This window comes from Fundulus heteroclitus, chromosome 2 (assembly GCF_011125445.2).
Source record: "Fundulus heteroclitus isolate FHET01 chromosome 2, MU-UCD_Fhet_4.1, whole genome shotgun sequence".
Taxonomy (NCBI): Eukaryota; Metazoa; Chordata; class Actinopteri; order Cyprinodontiformes; family Fundulidae; genus Fundulus; species Fundulus heteroclitus.
The window spans coordinates 16,280,425-16,291,018 of record NC_046362.1 but is presented as its reverse complement, the minus strand read 5'-3'; the positions used below and the strand labels follow the sequence as shown (position 1 = coordinate 16,291,018).

The 10,594-nt window shown below is 41.3% G+C and overlaps 2 protein-coding genes across 2 annotated transcripts; both read right to left on the bottom strand.

Moving 5' to 3' along the window:
- Nucleotides 1-712: 712 nt before the first annotated feature.
- Nucleotides 713-3,708, bottom strand: LOC105916711 (cholesterol side-chain cleavage enzyme, mitochondrial; the record flags this gene model as incomplete). Its single annotated transcript, NM_001309924.1, is given in 9 exon segments — nt 713-1,125; nt 1,215-1,406; nt 1,488-1,566; nt 1,851-2,017; nt 2,103-2,263; nt 2,357-2,560; nt 2,665-2,864; nt 2,965-3,120; nt 3,315-3,708. Coding segments are annotated over 9 exon segments (1,569 nt in total). The 3' UTR covers nt 713-1,002.
- Nucleotides 3,709-3,967: 259 nt separating this feature from the next.
- stoml1 (stomatin (EPB72)-like 1) lies at nt 3,968-9,344 on the bottom strand. Its single transcript, XM_012851309.3, has 7 exons — nt 9,007-9,344; nt 8,768-8,874; nt 8,551-8,700; nt 7,198-7,401; nt 5,581-5,785; nt 5,296-5,496; nt 3,968-4,254 (listed from the first exon to the last, which is right to left on the bottom strand). Exons 1-7 carry the CDS (start codon nt 9,161-9,163, stop codon nt 4,058-4,060), a joined length of 1,221 nt encoding a protein of 406 aa, XP_012706763.2. The 5' UTR covers nt 9,164-9,344; the 3' UTR covers nt 3,968-4,057.
- Between the last annotated feature and the right edge of the window lie 1,250 nt (nt 9,345-10,594).

The window sequence follows — 10,594 nt, the reverse complement described above, 5'->3', positions numbered from 1 at the left end:
ATAAGAAATTAAAGAAAGCTTCTTTATTCTAACGTCAGCTTTTAATTGAAACGTTTTGATAATAAAGCATGCAACTGTGAAGCCACAATTCATAGTTTGGAGAATGACGAAAGCTAGAGAGCTTCTGGATAAGTTTTTCCTATTTTGCCTCTAAATCAGGAACCTGCACTAACAACAGAGATCCTCTTCATTACTGATACTCTTTTTCTTATATATATATATATATATATATCTTCCAAAGTGTTTAATGTAAACAGGGACTCGATGTCCAACAAAGAAAACCAAATTAAAGTTTAAAATAGAAATAAAACCCCGTGTAAATAGAGCCATTAGAGTGTTAACTTAGAAACACAGATCAGTGAATGGAAAGAACCTTAGAAGCTCTAGGTAAGATGCACTTAAGTTGCATTAGGATTCAGTTATTTTTCTTGTTTAATCTTTGTTCTTCATTTATATTCCCTGAGTTTCAGCAGTTGCAGAATTATAAAGCAGAGAGAAAGAAATGTGCAAAACAACAGAGCAAGAAACTTGTAGAAACCTTCAAAATGACCCCGGTATAAGCAGGTAATTCTCATGTTATTAGTAATCTGTTCTAAGGCTGGACTAGTAAAAACCTGGAAATAAACAACTGAGGAGGCGCATGCACCTCCTTTTCTGTGATTTCATGTTACAGACGTTGACCTTTTTCTAACAAAAAATACATTTCATATCAGTTTTGTTGTTTATTCTTCATGGGTTTATACAGATACATATATAAATACATTACAGTAATGACATGGATTCCAATTTTTGCACACACGGTCTAACATTGCGTCGTTAAATCAAATGACCTACTGAGCAATGTACAGCAAATATAGTTACTGAACTACTGAGGTAACATTTTTAGGTTTTCCGTAAAAAAAAAATCCAAGATGTTTATCCTGCCAAACATTTCAAAGACCTTAAAAAAGGGCTGTAGAACAGAGCACAGCTTACCGTGTGACAGAAATTTCCTAAATGCTGCTACTGACTGCCTTGCAGAGGTTTCAGAGTTAATATTATAGGTTTATCGGGCAAGAGAATCAGCTCAAACGTGCTCTGCACTTCCACGTTACGCTGCTTCTCAATTCGGAAGTTTTCAAGCATCTGCAAAAGAGAAAGAAAACAAAAAGCAGTAAATAATACCGGAGCCGCACCGTGCAGTAAAAGTGCTTTTTACTCTCCGTGTGCCTCACGTGGATGAGGAAGATCTGCATCTCCGTCTCGGCTATCCTGCGTCCCAGACACTGACGGGGACCGAAGCCGAAGCCCAGGCTTCTGAAGTACTGCGTCTCCGTCCTCAGCCAGCGAGACGGCAGGTACTGCTCCGGACGGAAAAACACCTTGGGGTCTCGGCCCATTGCGTAAAGTCCTAACTGGACCAAAGTCTAAACAAAAAGATGCATCGGTCAAACGACCCCGGCGAAATGGACATCCTCTAAAACTGTGAGGGTTTACGTGCTCCTTACCCCAGCGGGGATGTGGTAGTTTTGAATAATTATGTCCTCGGCGATATATCTTTGCAAGCTCACTGCAACTGGATGCAACCTGAAAAGTATTGCAAGGAAAAATAATTAGAGAGGGTCAATATAAAGGCTTTTAACAAAACAATAATAATGATAAAAGTTAAAAAGCAAGAGTCTGCTAAAATGAAAAGGTGTTGAAACATTTTGAATAGCCGAGCCAGGTTGTCCAAGATAGAAGTGTGGCAATGTTAAATGCTGAGCCTGTATAAAATGATTCACTTCATTTCTGATCACCTTAAACAAAAAGGAACATTTGTGCTGCAGAAAGAGTCATGCAAACCATTTTTTTTTTTTTTTTTTTTTTACCTCAGCGTTTCTTTAAGAGCGCCTTTGACCAAAGGGATCCTCTTCAGCATGTCCAGCATGTCCCCCTGGCTTGCAGCCCGCGCTGCGGCAACCTCGGCCCTCAGCTCCTCCTGGAGGCTCGGGTGTCTGGCTAATTCATACAGCGTCCACAGGAGCGTTATAGAAGTCTAGGAAACAAAAGAAAAGCTTAAATTGCAAAACAAACAAAGCCAGAAAGATATATCGCCTGTCCTTTTTTTTTTCTCTTCTTACAGTGTCTACTCCTCCAGCCATTAGCTCAGTCACACTGGCCTTGATGTCTTCAATGGACAGCTTGTCCAAGAGGAGCAGGCTGGCCAAGACTCCGGGGTATTCTTTGGACGTTCCCGTTTCCTGACGCAGCTGCCTGTAGATGTTCTGGATGCAGCGGTCAGCTGATGCACCGGAATTACAGAGACACATAAGGAAACTGCACGATAAAACAAAGGTCGGCGTTGGAAGACGCAGAAAACGCGACGATCCGTCACCTTGGTTAAATATCCCATCCCAAGCCTCCACATGGTCCCGCCACACCTTCGCTCCTACCTGCCTCAGCAGGGCAGGAGGTATGTACAGCATGGGTGAGGTGGTCTTAAACATGAGCGTGATGCAGTCTATAAAGCGCTGCGCTTCAGGGTCGATGTAATCCAGCATCAGGCCCAGCCGCTCCCCGTACAGCACTGAGCCCACCGCTGTGTAGCACAGGATAAATACATAAAAATAAAAAAACATGGGATTAAGGGAGTCTGTGTGGAAAAATGCAAGTTAAATTAAAAAAATAAATAAAAAATCTTACACTCTAGAGCGTATTTAAACAGCTCTTGAGACAGGTCTGTGGTCCATTTGTTCTGTCCACTTCGCTTGATCTTCTTGTGGACTCTGGTCACGAAATCCTGGCCCACGTCGTCCAGCAGCGGCACAAAGTTTTCCAGCATCTTCAGGGAAATCACCTCCTTGTTCAGAATCACGCGGTTGGATCTCCAGTCTTCGCCGTTCCTATCAAACCAACACAGGCCGATTAAAGCTCCAAGCATTTTTTTTCTGCTTTTGGCAAAACAACGCCAGACCTCTCCGATATGACAGCAAGAGTATCTACTTGAGGAGAACCCCGTATTTGCGGTTCCTGTAGTCTCTGTATGACGTCCACGCTTCAACCTGCAGCCTTTTGGGATATTGACCCTCTGCCTTGAAGAGAATTGCGGCATCCTCTGGTTTGATGATATTTACACTTTCATAATAGCCTATTTTCTCTCTGTAACACACACACAAAAAAAGAGAATACACACAAAAAAAATGCAGCAGCTGCTTGGTTTCAGATTACGTGACCTTGTAGAGCTAAAGTCTCAACTTCTTTTAATCATCAGTTTCTCTGACGTCAGTGGGACTTTTTTTTTTTCCCCTGATGAACTGTAATGTGCGTATATATATATATATGTGTTACTTTACCTGTAAATGGGTCCGAACGTGTTAAAGTTCTGCAGCATGATACGGTGGAGGTTTTTGAACCCATCCAGTTTCCAGAAGTTGTACAAGTTGACCACCCCGTTCTTCCAGAGTCCAGGAATCTCAGCGAACGGCCGGACGATGCTGCTGCTGCTGCTGCCGCCGCTCTCCGGATACGCCTGCCGGATCGCCGGCATGCTGCTGCTGCTGCGCACGCCTGAGGCGACCTGCTCCTCCATCCAGGACAGGGCCAGCGTCCCTGGGCTCCGCCACATACTCAACCGGGCCATCTCAGCAACAGCAACAAGAAAACAAGCGCTAAACGCTCACTCCGGTCTGCTTTCAGCAGCTACTTGGGCTCTCTTCCTGCCTCCCTCTCAAAAGAAGGCTGCAGGAGGCTGGTCTACAGAGTCAGTCCCCTTTTTATACTGATCAAGGCTCTCCTGCGCTAAGTAACAGAATACACCAACAGCACAGTGTGTCAAAGTATGACACTGGGCAGCTGCCTCAGAATATTTTATCTAGTTTCATTCAACTACAAAACGTACCGCTACAACGATTCACTTCCAGAATGAAAAAAATAAATAAATCGATCATCTCTGCATTTAGTGTAGAGGAAATAAAAAAAATATATAAAAAAAATCTAAAAAACACAATTTTTGTTTTCGATAACTTTAATCACAACATATATTAAATTTGCATAACTTACATGCAGAATGGAGCATTTAGTTCATTTACAGTGGGAGCTACTTTTTGAGTTGCTTTATGAGCTCTTCCAGCTTCATGGCCACCTTGATGTCTCCCTGCACCCTGAGCCTGCCGCTGGTGTACGCGGCGAGCGGCCGCAGCCTCCCCTGGAACATGTCCACGAGGTCGCAGTCGCTCGTGCTCAAAGTCACATCGGGCTCGCGGCACAAGACCCCCGGTCCAGCTGCGCCGCTACCTGGAACACGCGCAAAAAAAACACACATTTTAGAGCCTTTACTCAGAAGGCGCAACGAACTGAGCTTGCCTGCATCGTGCTGCATGTATAATTTGTATTTTTCTCTAATATAACAGTGAATTAACTACATATTTCTGTAAATGTGTTGAGTGTTTTTGTCTTATAAAAGCGCCTTTGAAAGATATTTGTTTGTAATTGGGATTATATACAAAAATCTAACTGAACTCTATTATTTTATTCCCTAAATGAATACCTGCACATGTCCAGACAACCCCAATCATAAGGAAATGTGGGCTTGATTCCGACTGCTTGCACATAAAGCACACAGTGCCATAATAAGCAGAATCCAAAGTCATTAAAAACCTTGATCCAGCAGTAAAAAAAAATGATATTTGCTGTCAATCCTTGACAGCAAATTCGTTATTTCGTTATTTCGAAATAACGAAACGGGCAGATGTGAAATTTATTCGTTTTTGTTTTATACAAACTGGCAGAAACTATTTGTGATTTTAGAGAACCAGAATGAAAATATTAGTTCCAGTCAGAAGAGACAAATTGGTGAAATTAAAAGATTATTTTAGGGTTAGGAATAGGTTCTTAACTGTTAAATGTATGTTGCATTATCCAATGCGGAAAGCTTTAAATCCCGTTTTGTTAACCAGTTTATTTTGATTGTAAAAAAAAAAAAAAACAGGCAGCTCCGCGCTTTGCTGAACATCTAAAGTCAGAACAAGTTGGAAAAACAGATCGAGTGAAAACCCGGTCTGACGGGATCAAGAGGCCAAAAAGAGGTCAAGTCTCCTTTTCCATTTAGTTTCTTTTTTTCCCTTTTAGGGACTCTAGTAACTCCAAAATAAAAACAAGCTTATAAGTTAAAAAAGTTATATATAATAAATAACGTTTGGAAACATGCACAGTTCTCTTTACTGCAAAATTATTCAGACTCAATGAGAAAGTCATTCCATTTTCAAGACAGCGTAGACGCCCTGGATGGATGAAGGTTTAGATTTGCTTGTCGGATTTAACATCACCGTTCCTCACCTTGACTCAGATCCAGATAGTACTGACGTTGCTGTCCGTCTGCACTGCTGATCTCGAACTGGAAACACGCCCCGACCTGTTGGACCAAAGTCTCAGAGAGATGCGTCTGGACTCCTCTGAGCAACTCCTCGACAGAAACTGGTGCGGCCACGGCAGCCCTGGACTCGGTGCTGAGCTCGTTTGCCATCGTTAGGCTGTCTCCTGTAAAGAAGGAGCTCACGCTGACACGGCTCCAACACTGCCATGTTCATATCCCACACAAAAAAAACGTCTGTGAAGGCTTACTCTGCTGAGGCTGTGAACTACCACTGTGACTAAGAAAGTGCATGGCCAGCTGCTGGAGGGAGCCGGTGAGGCCGTCTAGTCCAGGTACAGGAGGAGGTGCGGCGAGGGGAGCAGCTTCCTCCGGGCCTTTGAGCAGAGAACCAAAGGTGAGCTCTACCCGATCAACCTCCAGCCCCCACGGATGAGTCATCTCATTAATGTCCATCTAAAAAGGGAGGAGGGACACATTTTGGAGCAGGATTAGCCAATTCCATAAGGATCAAATCCAACACTATATAAAGTAGCACACACATAAAACTTTCATACAAAGTTGGCTGATTTCTCTTTATCAATTTATAAAAACACATTAAAAGTGTATTTACCCATTTACAAATGTAAGCTGTTATTTTGCTTTTTTTAACAACAACCTAGCTACATGGGAAAAAGTAAAAAAAAAAAAATCCACTTTTTGAATCATACATTAACTGATTATGGTTTTTTTTGGACAGCTGGGTTTAATTGCTCTTGCAATCTGCATGCCGGAACCAGCGCAATCAAGGAATCCCTTAAATGGGGCTTCTCTGATTATGATTCAACTTCAATATTCTACTTATGGCTGCACTACTCTACATGAATATCAGACGGCTGAAACTAGATCCCATTCCATACAATATATAGATCCAGAATGGGACCTTACACTGGCTCACATGCACACACAAACCTTAGCTACTTCAAAATGCTGCTGTACTATCTGCAAATTGTATACTTTCTCATTTTACTATATAAATAGGCTGGTGAGGTTTTTTTATCCACTGTTTAAATATAATATTTTGTTGATGTTTTGTTTTGTTTTTTTTACCTGAGTGTGCCATTTTATCAATGATTTTAGCATTTCTGATATTGCGCATCCTCATTTGCTTTAGAACTAACTTCAGATTAGCTTGTTTTGTTTTTTATTATTACTGTAAACTGTGTCTTTGCCACTGCTGGGCCAAATTTCCCCATTGAGGGACAGTAAAGGAATTTTCTATCTTATCAGATGAAGCAAATTACATTAATGCCACGGGACCCAAATCATAGCCCTACTAATACAATGAGGATACGTATCCTATGATGCCGGGTTCCTCTGCATCGTTATACCCGTTCAATGCCTCATGCACCTTTCACAAAAAGACATAAAACATACCATCTTCTCACAGAGCTGTGTTTACATTACTGTATATTTCATTTATTTATATTTTCATTATTGGTGGGTTTGTTCTTGGAGTAGGTTGTAGCTTTCTATGTTGATGTTTTTTTTTTTTTTTTTTTTTCAAATGTTACCTGCGACTTAATGTGTATAAAGATTATATAAAGATGAAATTGGAAGAATAATGTAAAATTTATTTTTTGTTGTTCACAAAAAAAGTTAGATTAAAAAAAAAGGACCTCTCTGATAACATTAAGTAAGCTGAAACATCTAAAAAACATTACATCATGCTCAGATCTAAATAAATGTATTTGAAGGTCATTGAAGGTCATCTGTACAGTTGAAACAGAAAATAATCATTCTTGTTCTCACGTGTACACTACTTATTTAGTCACGAATATTGGGCGAAAACTGAATTTGAAGCATCCAGCGAAGCATAAAGCGCTCACCCCAAGGTACTCCTCTAGTTTCACTCTCTCCGTCTGGATTTCCCTGACAGTCTTCTTGGCCAGGCTGTGGGTCAAAGCGTTCTGCGCAGTCATCCTGGTCGAGGCGTTCAGGTCCTGGACCGACACCACGGATAAAACTGGGTTCCAGATCCTGAACTGGATGTCTGCTCCAACCAACAGCATGCCACCATCCCGAGTGGTCACCTACAGGGGCAGACCCGATTCAGTTATTATTATTATTATTATTATTATTATTATTATTATTATTATTATTATTATTATTATTATTATTATTATTATTATTATCATCACAACATACATTCTAATGAAACTGGTCCTCTGCATTTAACCCATCACTTAGGGAGCAGTGGGCTTCAACCGGGAAGCATTCTGGGACTAAGGATCTTGCTCAGGGAGCCGGAGTCACAGTCTGCTGGAGTTGAACCGGGAACCTCGCAGCCTCTCCAGGACATAAGCACCCAGCTCTCTAACCACTAGACCACCACTCCCAGATTTTTGGATTTTGAAGTAAAATGAATTGATTTCTTACCCAAACACATAATCTTGCCGTATTTTGAAAGGTCCTTTAATACTCGTTCAAACAGAATGTTTTGTTGGGAGACTACATTTTTCTAAATATTTTTTTCTAACATATTAAGTACTAAAGTTGGTCTGCTATTATTTACTCAGTACAACCCAAATTATAGTAAATTACCCACTAGAGCATATGTCTCATGGGGGGGTAAATGAATAAATAAAAGGTTTTCTGAATGAAATCAATCTAATCTTGTTGGAGGATTTTCTACAGTAACCATGTCATGATTCAACATATATATATTAATATGTCAGGCTAGATCAATATTCCCTGCAGTCTCTGCAAATAATTCAGAAGGCTGCAGGTCGTCTTTTAACCGGTAAAGTGAAGCATGAGCACGCGGCTCCAGTTTTTAAATCCCTTCATTGGCTTCCTGTTTGTCATTGAATCGATTTTATATTTTATTTTATTGCTCACATTTAAATGATCTAGCCCCATCGTATCTACGTGACCTCAACCTATACACACACCTTTGAAAGCACTCTGGTCAACCACCCAGGTTGTCCTCAATGTTCTTAGATCAAAGAGGAGCTGACTCCGCCTCTGTGTTTTATTATTACAGTGCTATTCAGTTTGTTATTATTTTATGATATAATTGTTGGAGTAACCGTGAAGTGCCTTGGTGAACTCTTGTTGCTTTTAAGTGTCCTACATAAAGAACTTTGACACTGAGATAAAAGGCTGAGACTTCCTAATGCAGTTCTAATGACACATCCAGGTCCATTATGTGTTACGCATGTCGGCCACACCTGGTTTACCTGGCATGGAGGGATGTTAAAGGCTCGCGTCCTCAGGTCCACTCTCTGCCACTGATCAATCAGGGGCAGCACCAGCACAATCCCGGGGCCTTTCGGAGGACGAACCCGACCCAGGCGAAACACAACTATCCTCTGGTAGTTCGGAGCAGTCTGCGTAAAAAGAGTCCATCTTGGTCAAATGCATAACTGATGTCTGCTGATGATCGGGTGACCGTACCTTTAGAACAAACCATCCTGTCACCGGGAAGGTTATGAAGGTGCAGATGTAAACAAGGAAGATCACGATCAGGTTGCAGATCCAAGACAGCCAGCCCTGGGAGGCGTCTTAAAGAAAAACCTCATCATCAGAAACTTTGTAATATGTAGCAGCCTTTAAACAGCACTTCTCCCAGCAGCAAAAAAAAACAAAAAAAAAAAAAAAAAAAAAAAAACCGCAAATATTAGCCGATAACTTACCAGTAAAGTCGTTTGCGGAGATTTTTGGGATATAATCAAAGGAAAGACCTTTGGAGTAGCTTGGCTGTGAGAAGCTGTGAGAGTCCACAAACAACCCAGGAGTCTTCTGGGAGCTTGAGTCCCTCTGGGGTAGCAGCTGATAGGACCCGCCGAACATCCCTCCGGAAAACTACGGCTTATTTCACCAACATGCTACTCTTGAAGTTTCCGTGAATTGTCAGCCACCCGGTGGAAGAAAGCCAGCAGAATTAGCTTGGCATATTGGGATAAACTAGCTGCCTTTATTGCAGCTCTAGTCTTCTTCCGGGAGTTAACGGTGGTACCGTTGTGTAAAAGCTCTTACTACCGCCGCCTAGTGTCGATCTTACGCAACTGACGCTTCCTCACCACAAATTTCACCGTGTTGACAAGGTTTATTTAATTTATTTTCAAGTTTCAGGGAAAGAACAGTATTGGCACACGACTTTAAAACAGACATGTTTTATTATTTACACCAAAGATGGCTTCTGCTTTGGGACTTTTCATTGCAAAGCTGTGCAATCCCTTTTGCCCTTTCCCATATTTCTCTTGACGTTACAACCATAATGTATATTATCATATGGTTACAACCACAGTTGTTATTGATTAACACACAGCAATGCATATGTGCGAAGTGGAAGGAAAAGGATACGTGGTTTTATTTGCAAATACAAATGTGAAAAGTGTGCCTTGCTTGTCTTCCGCCTCCCTTAAGCAACACCTTGTTGTACCACCTTTTGTTGTCTTTCTGGGGTACGGCTGCAGTATTTCATATCAAGAAATTTAATGCTTTGCTAATCCTTTTCAAAAAGGAACACTGGCGGTCTGGATGTAGAGCATTTTTCAACATCAGTGTTCTGGTTTTATCACATATTCAGACTTTGATTTAGGTCCAGATTTTCAGGGACATAAATATGGTTTGACCATTGAAGCTATTCTATTCTAGTTTCTAAAATATATTCAGACTTGTTGTTGCACTCAAAGGTAGCATCTTCCTCAGTCTCAGGACTTGTGCAGCCTCTAGTAACTTTTTTTCCATAAACACCCTGTTTTAGCTCAATCCATCATCCCATCAGATTTGAACAGCTTCCTCAACTCTGCTGAGAAAATAACAACCTGCATGCAAATAACAAATAACACCATAATACTGCAATAATCAAGGTTCGCCATTGAACTAGTAATAGCATGTTCCGGGTGATGTGCTGTGTTAGCTTTTGCATGTTGGCCAGAAAGTTGAACTTTGGACTCATCTGACAATTCAATTCAATTAAAAGCCACAATGGACAGTCGTTTGCATTGTTGGTTTTGCAGCAATCCCTCATACTGAGCATGCATAAAGTGACAGTGGAGAGGAAAACTCCCCATTAACAGGAAGGAAAAACCTCCAGCAGAACCAGAACCAGGCTCAGTATAAACGGTCATCTGCCTCGACCGACTGGGGGTTACAGAAGACAGAGCAGAGACACAAAAACACAGAAGCACACATTGATCCAGGAATCCTTTCTATGTTATAAGGTAATGGCATTAATATGTCAACACATGTTTTTATGCAGTGTTTTTCAGTTTTGTA